An 18182-nucleotide genomic window follows, 5' to 3' on the forward strand; every position below is an offset into this window, starting at 1 on the left:
ACTCACATTCATACATACACATACTAGGGACAATTTAGACAGGAGCCAATTAACCAACCAGTATGTCTTTGGAGTGTGGGAGGAAACCGGAGTACCCGGAGGAAACCCATGCAGGCACAGGGAGAACATGCAAACTCCAGGCAGGTGGCGCTGTGGTTGGGATTTGAACCAATGACCCTAGCACTGCCAGGTGGAAGTGCTAACCATTTAGCCACTGTGCTGCCCATTCGTGACTCATGTTTGCTATTGTGATTGGCTACAGCTATCACATGGTACAGGGTTGCTGTAAATGGCCCTGTACCGTGGGATCACTGTGACTGATCACAGAAATCGCAATTGTAAGTTTCAAGAATGAAAGCCATCCATGACAGTGTTGTTTACTTGTCATGTGATTGGTCATAGCAATTTAGCCACTGTGCTGCCCATATATGATGTCAGTTAAGTCCCTTTTACATGGCCCATCCCTGTCCGTTTTTCCGGTGCATGTGAACATAGGCTTTATGTTGGCCTATATGCATTCTCATCCAATTACATCCAGTTACCACTAAGGCCATCTAACCTAAATCAGGAAGATGTTTTTTGAGCAATAGAATATCACGTTAACAAACGCTGTCAAAAACAGGCATACAGTTCCAAAAAAAGTCTCTGAGATTTATAGCACATGCAGATATATCAGCAAAATAGGTCAAAATTGAAATGTTGAGTACACCAGGCTATCAAGCCTGCCAAGGGCAAATGGACAGATGCTGAGAGTGCGGTAGGGAAAAAACAGAAATTCAACCCACGAAATGATAAAGTAAGCAAGTTACAACATTCTATCCATGACAAGGTCAAGTGCTACCACCAACCAACTTCCCCAAATCTTTCAAACTTTTCTGGACCCCCTCTATGTTGGAAAATAATGCGTTCTAATCGAAGGGTGTATACCATACGGTTGGTCCACTTCCTATGGAGTCGGAATCTGCTCCCCTTTGCTCTACCAATCGCTGCCTTATCAAGTCTGTCAAATCATAAGCATCCAGGATCCCCAAATGCAGTATTTAGGCGCCTTTCACACCTGAGTGATTTGTAGCTCAAAGCTCGAAGCTCAAAAATGTTTGAGGAGAAAAAAAATCCTCAATGGAAACGGTTCACATCTCCTCTCCCATGTCGCCCGTAGCCAAACGCCTGAAGCTCAAACAAGTTCTGGAGCTTTTTTTTGTCACTCCCAAGTCGCCCGTAGCCAAACGCCTGAAGCTCAAACAAGTTCTGGAGCTTTTTTTTGTCACTCCCAAGTCGCCCGTAGCCAAACGCCTGAAGCTCAAACAAGTTCTGGAGCTTTTTTTGTCACTTCCAAGTCGCCCGTAGCCAAACGCCTGAAGCTCAAACAAGTTCTGGAGCTTTTTTGTCACTCCCAAGTCGCCCGTAGCCAAACGTCTGAAGCTCAAACAAGTTCTGGAGCTTTTTTTGTCACTTCCAAGTCGCCCGTAGCCAAACGCCTGAAGCGCAAAGAAGTTCTGGAGCTTTTTTTTTTGTCACTCCCAAGTCACCCGTAGCTAAACGCCTGAAGCTCAAACAAGTTCTGGAGCTTTTTTTTTGTCACTCCCAAGTCGCCCGTAGCCAAACGTCTGAAGCTCAAACAAGTTCTGGAGCTTTTTTTGTCACTTCCAAGTCGCCCGTAGCCAAACGCCTGAAGCTCAAACAAGTTCTGGAGCTTTTTTTGTCACTTCCAAGTCACCCGTAGCCAAACGCCTGAAGCTCAAACAAGTTCTGGAGCTTTTTTTGTCACTTCCAAGTCGCCCGCAGCCAAACGCCTGAAGCTCAAACAAGTTCTGGAGCTTTTTTTGTCACTCCCAAGTCGCCCGTAGCCAAACGTCTGAAGCTCAAACAAGTTCTGGAGCTTTTTTTGTCACTTCCAAGTCGCCCGTAGCCAAACGCCTGAAGCTCAAAGAAGTTCTGGAGCTTTTTTTTTGTCACTCCCAAGTCGCCCGTAGCTAAACGCCTGAAGCTCAAACAAGTTCTGGAGCTTTTTTTTTGTCACTTCCAAGTCGCCCGTAGCTAAACGCCTGAAGCTCAAACAAGTTCTGGAGCTTTTTTTGTCACTTCCAAGTCGCCCGTAGCCAAACGCCTGAAGCTCAAACAAGTTCTGGAGCTTTTTTTGTCACTTCCAAGTCGCCCGTAGCCAAACGCCTGAAGCTCAAACAAGTTCTGGAGCTTTTTTTGTCACTTCCAAGTTGCCCGCAGCCAAACGCCTGAAGCTCAAACAAGTTCTGGAGCTTTTTTTGTCACTCCCAAGTCGCCCGTAGCCAAATGTCTGAAGCTCAAACAAGTTCTGGAGCTTTTTTTGTCACTTCCAAGTTGCCCGTAGCCAAACGCCTGAAGCTCAAACAAGTTCTGGAGCTTTTTTTGCTGCTCAAATTTTTGAGCATTTTTAATTCTATAGGAATGGATGGAAGTGCGCAATTCGTTCGTTTTTGTGGGTATTTGGAGCATTTTTCTGTCAGATGAAAAAATGTATGTAAAAAAGTAATGCAGTATTTAGGAGCCTTTCACACTTGAGTGATTTGTAGCTCAAAGCTCGAAGCTCCAAAATGCTTGAGGAGAAAAAAAATCAATTCTTCTCAGTGGAGACGGTTCACATCTCCTCTCCCAAGTCGCCCGTAGCCAAACGCCTGAAGCTCAAACAAGTTCTGGAGCTTTTTTTTTTGTTACTTCCAAGTCGCCTGTAGCCAAACACCTGAAGCTCAAACAAGTTCTGGAGCTTTTTTGTTGCTCAAATTTTCGAGCATTTTTAATTCCATAGGAATGGATGTAAATGCGCAATTCGCTTGTTTTTGCACGTATTTGGAGCATTTTTCTGCTCAAATGAAAATGAATTTAAAAAAGTAATAATAAATTAATAAATAAATGTTAAATCAATAAAATAAATACACAAATACAAATAGTCATAAATAATAAATTAACCTTTAACCCCCTAACTCTAAAAAAAAATATAATATTAATAAAATAAAATAAACTCCCTAACAGAAAATAAATAACAATAATTATTATTATTATTGTGATTGTTAATAATAATAAACACCCTAAAAAATACATAAATAATAAGAAGATAATAAATAAAACATAAACCCCTAATCCTAGCCTTAACACCTAACCTTAACTCTAACCCCTTACCCTAACAAAAAGAAAAAAATAATTATAAAACATGAATAATAATAAAAAAAATAAATAAAAGCTGAAAAACCTAGCAACAAATGATAAAATAGATGATTAATTTCCTTATTGGCTATTAAAAAACCGGCAAAGATAAAAAAACGCTGTACAAAATTGTGCAAAACGCCAAACAATTTGCTCAAAACCGCGACGCTCAGGTGCGAATGCAGCCTTAGGGTATAGTGGAATATTAGTTTGAAAGACCATATTGGTGGTGGCCATAACCTCTGTCCAATACATGTGTGATTTAGGGCAGCACTACAATAGATGTATGAGATCTCCCCGATCCCTACTACACCTCCTACATGTCGGGGTCTGCAACACGCCCATGTGATACAGCTTCTGGGGTGGGTAGTGGGCTCGGAGTGCAATGTAGAGCTGTGAAAGACTGAGGTATTCCAAGAGCTAAGAAGTACCAGTTTAAGTGCGCTCTCCCACTGTTCATTCTCTAAGGCAGTGGTTCTCAACCTGTGGGTCGTGACCCCTTTGGGGGTCGAACGACCCTTTCACAGGGGTCCCCTAAGACCATCGGAAAACACATATTTCCGATGTGTAAAGAGCAGCTACTGTGTAGAAAGCAGCTGCTGTGTTGAAAGCAGCTGCTGTGTTGAAAACAGCTACTGTGTTGAAAGCAGCTGCTGTGTTGAAAGCAGCTACTGTGTTGAAAGCAGCTACTGTGTTGAAAGCAGCTACTGTGTTGAAAGCAGCTACTGTGTTGAAAGCAGCAGTATTGGAGGTAAAATGACACTTCATGAATTATAATTACTGGGTAAATAATTTTATGGTTGGGGGTCACCACAACATGAGGAACTGTATTAAAGGGTCGCGGCATTAGGAAGGTTGAGAACCACTGCTCTAAGGCACTGACATCCCGCTCCCAACTTTGTTTAGCTTTACATGGATTACCATCCAGGTATGTGAAAAGGGATCATCTCATAGCACCGGGTGATAAAACCGTTAGTCCCAGTACCGAATTGTATTATCCCCTTTCCTACAGGGCATTTGTACCCCCTTCCTGTCCAGGCCAATTTCCAGCTTTCAGCGCTGTCACACTTTGAATGACAATTGCGCGGTCATGCAACACTGTACCCATATGAAATTTTTATCATTTTTTGTGACAGACAGAGCTTTCTTTTGGTGGTATTTAATCACCTCTGGATTTTTTATTTTTTCTTAAACAAACCAAAAATCACTGAAAATTTTGAAAAAAAAAAGTTTTTTCTTAGTTTTTGTTATAAAATTTTGTAAATAAGTGATTTTTCTCCTTCACTGAGGTGCGCTAATGAGGCTGCACTGATGGACACTGATAGGTGGCACTGATGGTCACTGATGAGGCGGCACTGGTAGGTGGCACTGATGGGCATTGACAGGCAGCACTGATGGGCAGTGAAAAGCGGCACTGATACATGGCACTGATAGGCGGCACTGGTAGGTGGCATTGATTGGCATTGATAGGTGGCACTGACTGGCACTGATGGGTGGCACTGAAAGGCAGCTCAGATGGGCACTGATATGTGGCATTGATGTGCACTGGTAGGCACTGAAATGTTGCATTGATGTGTACTGGTAGGCACTGATATGTGGCATTGATGTGCACTGGTAGGCACTGATATGTGGCATTGATGTGCACTGGTAGGCACTGATATGTGGCACTGATGTGGCACTGATGTGGCACTGATGGACACTGGCACGAGGCACTGATGACCACTGACACAAGGCACTGATGGACACTGACAGGTGGCAATGCTGGGACTACACTGATCATCAGGGCACACTGACCATCAGTGCCCTGATGATCAGTGTACATGTCCCCTCCGCGGAAAGTCAATTACCGGCTCTCCTCTCCTCACGAGCTGTCAGCGTGACAGCTCGAGAGGAGAGATGCCGATAACCGGCATTTCCCTGTTTACATGTGATTGGACACAGCTGATCACATGACTGAGCCGACATCTTCAGTTCTTTCCGTGATCGGTGATCCGCTGTGTCCGAGGGACACAGTGCACGGCCAAGCGCCGCGCTGCGCGCACAGAATGGGAGAGAGATACAAAGCAGTATGCCTCTCTAGTAAAACACAACACAGCACACATAGTAAAATGCACACAGTTAACCCTTTGATTGCCCCAGATATTAACCCCTCCTGTCCAGTGCCATTAGTACAGTGTCAGTGCTTTTTATTTTATTTTTTAATTTATGTCGCCACCAATTTACACAGCACTTTACATATATATTGTACATTCACATCAGTCCCTAACCCTCAAGGGGCGTACAATCTAAGGTCCCTAACTCACATTCATACATATACATATTAGGGACAATTTAGACAGGAGCCAATTCACTTACGAGCATGTCTTTGGAGTGTGGGAGGAAACCAGAGTACCCGGAGGAAACCCACACAGGCACAGGGAGAACATGAAAACTCCAGGCAGGTGGTGTCGTGGTTGCGTTTCAAACCAATGACCCTAGTACTGCCAGGCAGAAGTGCTAACCATTTAGCCACTGTGCTTAGCACTGATCACTGTATTAGTGTCATTGGGATGTCAATGACAGTCAGTTCCTCCCCCAGTGTCAGAATGCCCACCGCAGTCCCACTGTAAGTCGCTGATCACCACCATTACTAGTATAACAAAAATATAATCCCAGTATACAGTGGGGCAAAAAAGTATTTAGTCAGCCACCAATTGTGCAAGTTCTCCCACTTAAAAAGATGAGAGAGGCCTGTAATTGGCATCATAGGTAGACCTCAACTATGAGAGACAAAATGAGAAAACAAATCCAGACAATCACATTGGCTGATTTGGAAAGAATTTATTTGCAAATTATGGTGGAAAATAAGTATTTGGTGAATATGAAAAGTTCATCTCAATACTTTGTTATATATCCTTTGTTGGCAATGACAGAGGTCAAACGTTTCCTGTAAGTCTTCACAAGGCTGGCACACACTGTTGCTGGTATGTTGGCCCAACCTCCATGCAGATCTCCTCTAGAGCAGTGATGTTTTGGGGCTGTCGCTGGGCAACACGGACTTTCAACTCCCTCCAAAGGTTTTCTATGGGGTTGAGATCTGCACACTGGCTAGGCCACTCCAGGACCTTGAAATGCTTCTTATGAAGCCACTCCTTCGTTGCCCGGGCGGTATGTTTGGGATCATTGTCATGTTGGAAGACCCAGCCACGTTTCATCTTCAATGCCCTTGCTGATGGAAGGAGGTTTGCACTCAAAATCTCACAATACATGGCCCCATTCATTCTGTCCTGTACATGGATCAGTCGTCCTGGTCCCTTTGCGGAGAAACAGCCCCAAAGCATGATGTTGCCACCCCCATGCTTCACAGTAGGTATGGTGTTCTTTGGATGCAACTCAGCATTCTCTCTCCTCCAAACACGACGAGTTGTGTTTCTACCAAACAGTTCTATTTTGGTTTCATCTGACCATATGACATTCTCCCAATCCTCTTCTGGATCATCCAAATGCTCTCTAGCAAACTTCAGATGGGCCCGGACATGTACTGGCTTAAGCAGGGGGACACGTCTGGCACTGCAGGATCTGAGTCCCTGGCGGCGTAGTGTGTTACTGATGGTAGCCTTTGTTACGTTGGTCCCAGCTCTCTGCAGGTCATTCACTAGGTCCTCCGTCTGGTCCTGGGATTTTTGCTCACCGTTCTTGTGATCATTTTGACCCCACGGGGTGAGATGTTGCGTGGAGCCCCAGATCGAGGGAGATTATCAGTGGTCTTGTATGTCTTCCATTTTCTAATTATTGCTCCCACAGTTGATTTGTTCACACCAAGCTGCTTGCCTATTGCAGATTCAGTTTTCCCAGCCTGGTGCAGGTCTACAATTTTGTTTCTGGTGTCCTTCGACAGCTCTTTGGTCTTCACCATAGTGGAGTTTGGAGTGTGACTGTTTGAGGTTGTGGACAGGTGTCTTTTATACTGATAACAAGTTCAAACAGGTGCCATTGATACAGGTAATGAGTGCAGGACAGAGGAGCCTCTTAACCTCTTGCCGACCGCGCATAGCCGAATGACGGCTTCACCGCGGCCGGCCAGTTCTGAGTGGACGTCATATGACGTCCTCCCAGAACGCGCTCTCCTGCGCGCCCCAGGGGGCGCGCACCCGGCGATCTCCGTGATCGCTGTGTCCTACAGACACAGCTGATCACGTGATGTGGTGAAAGGCCGATCCCACCGGCCTTTTACCACGTGATCAGCGGTGTCCAATGACACGCTGATCACAGGGAAATGCAAGTGCCGGTTCTCGGCTGCACTTTCCTCACGCTGTCAGATCGTGAGGAAAGTACTGCCGAGAACCGGCAGTTGTCAGAGCGGGGATCGGCACCGATCATCAGGGCACTGATGATCAGTGCCCTGATGATCGGTGCCCAGCAGTGACACCCGCAAGTTCCGCCCAGCAGTGCGCCCACTAGCCCCGCCCACCTGCTCCCAGCAGTGCCCCCACCTGTGCCCAGCAGTGCCCCCACCTGTGCCCAGCACTGCACCCACCTGTGCCACTCTGCAGTGCCACCTACCTGTGCCCAGAAGTGCCACCTACATGTGCCCAGCAGTGCCACCCACCTGTGCCCACCCACCTGTGCCCACCAGTGCCACCCACCTGTGCCCACCAGTGCCACCCACCTGTGCCCACCCACCAGTGCTGCCCACCAGTGCCACCCACCAGTGCAGCCCAGCAGTGCTGCCAGTCAGTGCCACCAGTCAGTGCCCAGGGGTTGTGCCAGTCAGTGCCGCCAGTCAGTGCCCAGAAGTGATGCCAGTCAGTGCCGTCTATCACTACCCATCATCAGTGCCGCCTATCAGTGCTGCATATCAGTGCCGCCTATCCGTGCCACCTCATTAGTACTGCCTATCAGTGCCCTTTAGTGCTGCCTATCAGTGCCCATCAGTGCCGCCTATCAGTGCCCATCAGTGCCGCCTCATCAACACAAATCAGTGAAGGAGAAAAAATACCTGTTTGAAAAATTTTATAAAAGATACAAATAATTTTTTTTTTTTTTCAAATTTTTTGCACTTTTTTAATTTATAGCGCAAAAAGTAAAGCGCCCAGTGGCGATTAAATACCACCAAAAGAAAGCTCTATTTGTGAGAAAAAAATGATCAAAATTTCATATGGGTACAATGTTGCATGACCGCGCAATTGTCAATCAAAGTGCGGCAGCGCTGAAAGCTGAAAATTGGCCTGGTAAGGAAGGGGTTAAAGAAGAAGGTACAGGTCTGTGAGAGCCAGAAATCTTCCTTGTTTGTAGGTGACCAAATACTTATTGTCCACCATAATTTGCAAATAAATTCTTTCCAAATCAGCCAATGTGATTGTCTGGATTTGTTTTCTCATTTTGTCTCTCATAGTTGAGGTCTACCTATGATGCCAATTACAGGCCTCTCTCATCTTTTTAAATGGGAGAACTTGCCCAATTGGTGGCTGACTAAATACTTTTTTGCCGCACTGCATATACCGCCATTTGTAGACGCTATAACTTTCACATAAACCAATTAATTTACATGTATTGAGATTTTTTTTTAGCAAAGACATGTTGCAGAATACATTTTGGCCTAAATTTATTACGAAATTTGATTTTTAATTTTTTTTTGCTGGATATGTTTTGTAGCAAAAAGTCAAAAATATTTTTTTTTCAAAATTCTTGGTCTTTTTTTTGTTTATAGCGCAAAAAATAAAAACAGAAGAGGTGATCAAATACCACCGAAAGAAAGCTCTGTTTGTGGGGAAAAAATGACATAAAATTCATTTACTTGCAGTATTGCATGACCGCGCAATTGTCAGTTAAAGTAACGTAGCACCAAATCGCAAAAAAATGGCCTGGTCAAGAAGGGGGGCAAATTCTCTTTAGGGCAAGTGGTTAATCTCTTCCCTAAAATGTTTTCAGGCAAATATAGATTATTAAGGGTATTTGTGTGTATTTATGAATCTCCTGGATGGTTGACTCTGTATAGAAGTGATGTGCTAATATTTCAGACTGCATACTGATTTCTGTACAGCAGGTGGTAGCAGAGTGCTGTTCTGGAATCATCAAATTCTTTTTACTTCCATAATGCAAGATTGCAGGTTAATGCAGTTTGTGTTCTTCTGTAACCCATTCTACTGCAAAGCAGGGGCGGACTGACCAGTCACTCGGGCACTGCCCGAGGGCCCGGGGTCACTAGGGGGCCCCATAAAATGCCCTTTTTTATAGGCTTTTTTGAGTGTGGGCAAGGACACAGGGGCCCCATGATCCCCCTATTGCCCGGGGGGCCCCATGAGTTGTCAGTCCGCCCCTGGTGCAAATATATGAATGGGATGTGATTTATTGGTATGATAGCATTGCGTGTGCTGCAGTTTCCCTGCTGTAGAAGACAGACTTTTGCTGCTGGGATACACACGGATGTGAACGAAGTGTTCTGAAACCCAAGAGTAAGGCTCCATGTACACTGCAGCTGATAAACTGACGTTTAGGATCTGTTCAGCGTTTTTTTTTTTCAGCAGCCCCTGAACTCTCCCTAATGTTCTCCTATGTGTCCATGTACACCGTCATTTACAGGCAGTTGAGTTTACACTCGTTTTTGAACGCACCAAACTTGCGTTCAGGAGTAGATTTTATCAGAGTTTCAAACGTGTGTAAGCGCGGCTAACCGCGTTTATAAGCGTTTGGAATTTTTTTTTAACTCTTCCATTTCCAGATGCTGTCCAGAGCCTTTTTTCATTATATGAAAAATGCATGCAAAGCGTTTTCCCGCTACTACTTTGAGGTTTCACATGAAAGAAAATATGTTAGACACTGCTGCAATCATTTCTGCATAGAAATGAGCCAGAACACATCCAAACACCACAAAAAAAATGACAGCTAATCTCAACACATACTGTACTCTCTGCTTCTGCTCTCTCTATTTCTCTCAAAATGTCTGAAATAGTTCATTTTTTACAGTTTTTCAGTGCATTCTTTGCATTTTGGGAGGTTCTCCTGATGTTATCTTTAAAAATGCTTGCAAACGCACATAAACGCGTTATGCAAACGTGGCTAAACAGACTTTTTTTAACCTACGTTTTCCAGCAGTCAGTTTCCATCGTTCAGAAGAGTTTTCCAAACGTCCCGTGTAAATGGAGCCTGAAAAATGAAGCTTAACCATTTGCCGCCCGCCCTATGGCTGAATGGCGGCCGGCAAATGTCATCAGCGTTCTGGGTGTACGCCATATGGCGTCCTCCCGCACATGCGCAGATTGCGCTCCTGCAGAGCCGCGCAATCTGTCACCGGCGGTGTACCTCGGACACGGCCGATGACAGATTTGAGTATCGGCCCCCGTTGCCGGTACCATGTGACCTGCTGTGACCAATCAAAGCAGGTCACATGACAGTTGCATACAATGGATGGCTTCATTCATGCCATCCATTGTATACTAGTGTCTAGCTGTGAATGGTCACTGCTAATCACATGCACATGTCATGTGATTAGCTGTGGCCAAATCACAGCTAAGCACAAAAAAAAAAACCCTGAATGAATCGATGTCATTCAGGTAAATGCTTGCTTATAGCAAAGTAATTCTTTGCTATAAGCAAATTGTGTAAAAAAAAAAAAATACTGATCACTTCCCCAAAGCAGTACAATGTTACTATGGTAACATTATACTACTTTGGTCATAGTGAAATATGAAAAAAAAATCTTAAAAAAAAGTAATAAAAAAAAAATATATATATATATTTTTTTCATACTGTCACCAGTCAGTGTCCCTGTTCACCGCCATGCCAGTTATATGATGACGCTGTACTGCACTGGTGACAGTATGTAAAAAAAAATATAGTGAAACTAAATTTTTTAATTTTTCATTTTCCGAAAAATTATGACAAAAAAAATACAACTTCAAAAAACTCGCCATGCCTCTTATGAAGTACGTCAGACTGTCTACTCTGCAAAAAGGGGTCATTTGGAGATATCTGTACTGTCCTGACATTTGGGGGATATCTGTACTGTTCTGACATTTGGGGGATATCTGTACTGTTCTGACATTTGCGGGATATCTGTACTGTTCTGACATTTGGGGGATATCTGTACTGTCCTGACATTTGGGGGATATCTGTACTGTCCTGACATTTGGGGGATATCTGTACTGTCCTGACATTTGGGGGATATCTGTACTGTCCTGACATTTGGGGGATATCTGTACTGTTCTGACATTTGGGGGATATCTGTACTGTTCTGATATTTGGGGGATATCTGTACTGTCCTGACATTTGGGGGATATCTGTACTGTCCTGACATTTGGGGGATATCTGTACTGTTCTGACATTTGGGGGATATCTGTACTGTTCTGACATTTGGGGGATATCTGTACTGTTCTGACATATGGGGGATATCTGTACTGTCCTGGCATTTGGGGGATATCTGTACTGTTCTGACATTTGGGGGATATCTGTACTGTTCTGATATTTGGGGGATATCTGTACCGTCCTGACATTTGGGGGATATCTGTACTGTTCTGACATTTGGGGAATATCTGTACCGTCCTTACATTTGGAGGATATCTGTACTGTTCTGACATTTGGGGGATATCTGTACCGCCCTGACATTTGGGGGATATCTGTACTGTTCTGACATTTGGGGGATATCTGTACTGTCCTGACATTTGGGGGATATCTGTACTGTCCTGACATTTGGGGGATATCTGTACTGTTCTGACATTTGGGGGATATCTGTACTGTCCTGACATTTGGGGGATATCTGTACTGTTCTGACATTTGGGGGATATCTGTACTGTCCTGACATTTGGGGGATATCTGTACTGTGCTGACATTCTTGGACCTCAAGAAATTAGATTGGCTGTCAGTACTTCAGGACTGATCAATATTCAGATCTATACCATAGTTTGTGAACTCTATAACATTCCTACAGACTAAATAATACATCCTAATTTGGGTTATTTTCACCAAAGACATGTAGCAGAATACATCTCGGCCTAAATTTATGAAGAACAATTATTTATTTGTAAACTTTTATAACAGAAACAAAGAAAAACGTGTTTTTTTTTCAAAATGTTTGGTCTTTTTTTGTTAATTTAGCAAAAAATAAAAACCCCGGCGGTGATTAAATACCACCAAAAGAAAGCTCTAGTTGTGTGAAGAAAATGATAAAATTTTAGTTTGGGTACAATGTTGTATGACCGCGCAATTGTCATTCAAAGTGTGAGAGCGCTGAAACATGAAAACTGGCCTGGGCAGGAAGGGGGTAAAAGTGCCCGGTATTGAATTGGTTAATGCATATTACCAGTGTGCTGTCGTCATGAATTAGTTTTCTTTTTTCTTTCTTTCCTTTTAGGGTTCATGTACACTGCAGCTGATAAACGGATGTTGAGGAGCTGTTGAGCGATTTTTTCAGCAGCCCCTGAACTCTCCCTAATGTTCTCCTATGTGTCCATGTACACATAGTCGTTTACAGACAGTTGAGTTTACAGTGGTTTTTTTTTTAACGCACCAAACTTGCGTTCAGAAGTAGATTTTACCAGAGTTCCAAATGCTTGTAAATGCGTGTAAACGCGATTAACCGCATTTAGAAGCGTTTTTCAACTGATCCATGTCCAGATGCTGTCCAGAGCTTTTTTTCCCCATCATCAGAAATGCATGCAAAGCGTTTTCCATGTATTCAAATGGACCCGGTACACCAGCGCAGTCAGTTCCAGGTATTCAAATGGACTCGGTACACCAGCGCAGTCAGTTCCAGGTATTCAAATGGACCCGGTACACCAGCGCAGTCAGTTCCAGGTATTCAAATGGACCCGGTACACCAGCGCAGTCAGTTCCAGGTATTCAAATGGACCCGGTACACCAGCGCAGTCAGTTCCAGGTTTGGCGTGAAGGAATAAATGGTAGAACGTGCCACATTATGCTCATGATGGGATCCATAGTGAATACAACCAGAAAAGACAGGTCATCTCAACACATACTGCTCTCTCTGCTTCTGCTCTCTCTATTCCTCTCAAAATGTCTGAAATAGTTTTATTTATTACAGGTACTTATATAGCGCCTTCAATTTACGCAGCACTTTACATATATTTTGTACATTCACATCAGTCCCTAACCCTCAAGGGGCGTACAATCTAAGGTCCCTAACCCTCAAGGGGCGGACAATCTAAGATCCCTAACCCTCAAGGGGCGTACAATCTAAGGTCCCTAACCCTCAAGGGGTGTACAATCTAAGTTCCCTAACCCTCAAGGGGTGTACAATCTAAGGTCCCTAACCCTCAAGGGGTGTACAATCTAAGTTCCCTAACTCACATTCATACATACACATACTAGGGACAATTTTTTTAGATAGGACCCAATTAACCTACCAGCATGTCTTTGAAGTGTGGGAGGAAACCTACACAGGCACAGGGAGAACATGCAAACTCCAGGCTGGTGATTTCACACGTAGTAAGCAATGATGTCACATTAATTAAATAAATTAATTTTCACAAGTGACATCTTGCTTACTACTCTGCATGTGATCATTGATTGGCCAATCAGTGATCACATGATTGGGACCTCGCACAGGTTGGGATTCGAACCAACGACCCCAGTACTGGCAGGAGGAAGTGCTATCCACTAAGCCACTGTGCCGCCCCGGCACCGTGTACTGGTGTACCGGGTCCATTTGAATACATGGAAAACACTTTGCATGCATTTCTGATGATGAAAAAAGGCTCCGGACAGCAAAATAATTAATTTTTTACTGTTTTTCTGGGCATTTGGGAGGGTCTCCTCTGAGGTTATCTTTTCAAAACGCTTCTAAACGCACATAAACATAGTATGCAAACTCAGCTAAACAGACTTTTTTTTTAACCTACGTTTTCCAGCAGTCAGTTTCCATCATTCAGAAGTGTCCCGTGTACATGGAGCCTGAAAAATGAAACGTAATGCAATTTACCAGTGTGCTGTCGGCATGAATTTGTTTTCTTTTTTCTTTCCTTTTACTTTCACCTGGTGATTCTGCTAGTAGGACACTTCTGTTCTAGGGTGACAATGCTCACAGGACTGTATCTATGGAGAAGCATCGGTGTCCCCCTTTCCTAGCGTGTTAGGAATGCAGATGACGTACCTCTCTTCTCTTCAGATAAATGTTAAAATAATGAACGAAATCTGCACAGCGTGAAAAGGGGTGTGCGTGCGCGCGTGCGTGTGTATTTGTGGGGGGGGGCGGGGTCTTTGATCTCAAGGAGTCTTACACTCTATCTAAGGTCCCTATCTCACACACATACATTATTATTATTATTATACAGGATTTATATAGCGCCAACAGTTTGCGCAGTGCTTTACAATATGAAGGCGGACATTACAGTTACAATACAATTTGGTACAAGAGGAAATAGAGGGCCCTGATCCTGGGAGCTTACAATCTAGGAGATTAATGTAGACACATTCTAGGGCCAATTCAACCTGCCAGCATGTGTCTGGAGTGTTGGAGGAAGCCAGAGCACCAGGAGGATACCCACATAGGCACAAGGAGAACATGCAAACTCCATGCAGCTAGAGTCCTAGATAGAATTGGAACCACGGGCTCCAGCGCGGCAAGGAGGAATTGCTAACCACTAAGCCACTGTTTATAAATTAATGCAGACTGGATTTCGGCAGTGAAGTTGGGCATGTCAACTCTATGTAACAAAGTGAAGCCAGTGACAGGGGGGAAGGTTTCCTTGCTAGTCAAGGGTAAAGCTGGCATCTTATGGCCCCGCATGTTCTCTGCAAGCGAACCTTTCCTTAACCACTTCCAGTCCGGACACTTTCACCCCCTTCCTGTCAAGGCCAATTTTCAGCTTTCAGTTCTATCACACTTTGAATGACAATTGCGCGGTCATGCAACACTGTACCCATATGAATTTTTTAGCATTTGTTTTGAGACAGATAAAGCTTTTTTTCGGTGGTATTTATTCACCGCTGGGATATTTTTTTTTTGCTATGTAAATGAAAAAGTCCAAAAATGTTGCTGTTGCTAGGGGTAACAGCAGACGTGTTCCTAAAAGGCAGTTGGCTATACCTCATGCAGGATGCAGATTGTTGTGCCCTCCGTTCTGGGCTGAACACTTCACGTAAGCGGCCGTAACACGAAAAACTTGCATTTCTTTGTCTTTCTGATACCTTGGACTTCCAGTGACACCTCTCCCAACCTGGAGCATTGCTGGTGAACCATGACACGCTGAACTTCCACTCAAAAGAAGGATTTCCTCTTTAACCACTTCCAGTCCGGACACTTTTACCCCCTTCCTGCCCAGGCCAGTTTTCAGCTTTCAGCGCTATCACATTTTGAAGGACAATTGCGCGGTCATGCAACACTGTACCCATATGAATTTTTTAGCATTTTTTGGAGACAGATAAAGCTTTATTTTGATAGTATTTATTCAGCACTGGGATTTTTTTTTTTTGCTATGTAAATGAAAAAGTCCAAAAATTTTGAAAAAAAGTGTTTTTCTTATAAAATTTTGCAAATAAATAATATTTCATCATAAATCTTGGCCAAAATTTATTCTGTTATCTTTTTAGTAAAAAAAAAAACAAAAAAAACAAAAACAAATTAGTTTATAAGCAAAAATTATAATTTTTAAACTTTTTTTTTTACATTTTTATTTTATTTTTTTATATTATTATTTATGTTTTGTTGTTTTTTTTTTTTTGTTTTTTTACATACTATCACCCTAGCAGTACAGTGTCACCATGGTGACACTGAACTACTTGTGGGGGGGGTGGTGAAGATTATTTTTTTTGTTTTTTTACACTGATTGCTTTTACACCCATAAAGGCTGTAAAAGCAATCATTTCTCCTTCTCTCTGGCTGCATTCCTGCAGCCATTGAGAAATACTGTGTGAGCTGTGATTGGTCACAACTTGTCACATGGTACAAGGCTGTTGTAAATAGCCCTGTACCATGTGATCTCTGTGATCATTCACAGATTTCACACGTAGTAAGCAATGATGTCACAAGTGACTTCTTGCTTACTACTCTGCATGTGATCACTGATTGGCCAATCCAGTGATCACATGATCGGGACCTCGCACAGAGGTCCCGTACGATGATCGGTGTTCCACTGTGTCTGGAGGACACAGCGGGCACCGGATCGCGGTGCTGCGTGCTCCCAGGGAGCGCGCACAAGCAGGGTGCGGGGAGACCATTTATAAACGGCCACCCGACCCTGCACTGCCACCGTCTGGCCGTTTATATACAACGGCCGGAGGGTAGGTGGTTAATAAGATGCTAAAGAACACAACTAGAGCCCCAAGCCCCAAAGTGTCAGCACACCACTGGAGAGCCTCTCCATGCTAACAGAAACTTCATAAGAGACATACTTGATGTGCTCCTACTACTTCCACAGTTCAGATCACTGAGACAACACGGTGGTATTGCGGGATTCAGGAAAGGGGGGTCTGTATGCTCAGATTATTATAAAATCACTTTTGGGGAGTTTGGCTGAGTTCCTGAGAACTGCATCTGCTGTCATTGTACAAGATCAGCACACACCAGATTTACATCCAAGTAGATGTTCTCCTCTGTATTTTATATGGCTGTATGGAAAATGCTGTAACCTTTTAATATATGTTGTTGTGGTTGTCTTTTGTGCAGGCCCTAAAACAACAACAGCAGCGGAAGAAGCAGCAACGCAGGGCTGTGATGCCGGTCCCAACCAGCCAGCACCTTCTACTGAAAACCGTGAAGAGCACCAGCAATATCGCGGCGTCCAAGTCAGCGCCAGCACAGAGTACGTACACAGATTTCAGATTAGAGATAGGATTGATCCGGACACTTCATCTACTGCTGCCTGAACCTGCATACTGACAGGTGCTTTATGAAATCCCCGACACACAACCGCACACTGCCGCGTACTTTTCCCAAAAAAAAAAATTAAATCTTAACACTTACCTGGGCGGATGCGGCATCGATCTGGACTGTCCTCTGCCATTTTTACACCGAGAACTGAGCAATCAAACACTGCTGCTCACTTCTCCCCTCCGCTCTGAGCAGTGAGCCGTGACTATCTCTCTGCTCTGCCCCTCCAGTGCTTACTGGAGGCAGGGCCGTGGATAAGGGGGTGCCAGCAGTCCTTCTGTACAGGGTCCTAGCCAGCAGGTGAATTGTATGTGGACAGGGAGAGTAGTCAGCACAGTGTGGGGGGCAATTACTGGAACCGATCCCCTGTATAGCTCCCTCTGCAGCAGCTGAAAGCTGGCTTCTTCTCCTCTCCATACAGGGGATCGGTTCCAGTAATAGCCCCCCACCACATCCATGACCAGCCCAGTACTCCATACGTTTACCCCTGCTACCCATGTCCCCCTGTGTGCCCCCACCCTGCAGTGCTGCCGGCTTCTCTCTTTTGCTTCCTACAGGCAACTACAAGCACACATTAGGATCCTTCAGGATGGAGAAAGAGGGAAGGGTCTGGTAAAAATGTCACGTTTACCTGTCCCTATCTTTCCTGAATGAACACAAGCAGAACTGATCACTCACTGTGTTCATTCATAACTGAATCATAGTAGACTGTGGGGGTTTTTTCTGGGGGGGGGGGTGGGCTGGCCCTGTCAGGTTGGCTGTGTGGGGCCCTATGGTTACTAACAGCAGCCCTGACTGGAGCACTGGGCTGTTGAGAAGACGGGAGCAGCTAGCTCAGTGTCCCAGCAGATCACTGAGAAGCAGAACCAGCTGCCAGTGTAGGCTTCTGGGTGGATCCTGACTGTAAAGTCAGGATCTTTCCCCAGCCTGGACCGGCTCTGTGACATAAGCCGACAGTGGGCTTTAGCCTGCTCTTAGCTGAAAACAGGTCACAGGAGTGCAAAAAACGAACTGCACTCCTGTAATCCTGTGACATTCCCGTGTCATGGAGTGTCAGGGACATACCCCTGTGTCAGGGAGTGTCGGGGACATACCCCTGTGTCAGGGAGTGTCAGGGACATACCCCTGTGTCAGGGAGTTTCAGGGACATACCCCTGTGTCAGGGAGTGTCAGGGACATACCCTGTGTCATTGAGTGTCAG

General features: G+C 44.5%; 1 protein-coding gene across 2 annotated transcripts in view; it reads left to right on the forward strand.

Moving 5' to 3' along the window:
• The window catches only part of ASXL2 (ASXL transcriptional regulator 2), a 229216-nt gene that overhangs the window by 152765 nt on the left and 58269 nt on the right, over positions 1-18182 (forward strand). For both annotated transcript variants that reach the window (XM_089655663.1, XM_089655664.1), the window contains one exon: positions 16778-16913. In XM_089655663.1, coding sequence (XP_089511789.1) covers positions 16778-16913 — 136 coding nt within the window. The remainder of the gene's footprint in view (positions 1-16777; positions 16914-18182) is intronic.

This window comes from Staurois parvus, unplaced genomic scaffold (assembly GCF_062004578.1).
Source record: "Staurois parvus isolate SC_StPar_1 unplaced genomic scaffold, SC_StPar_1.0 ptg000860l, whole genome shotgun sequence".
Classification (NCBI taxonomy): domain Eukaryota; kingdom Metazoa; phylum Chordata; class Amphibia; order Anura; family Ranidae; genus Staurois; species Staurois parvus.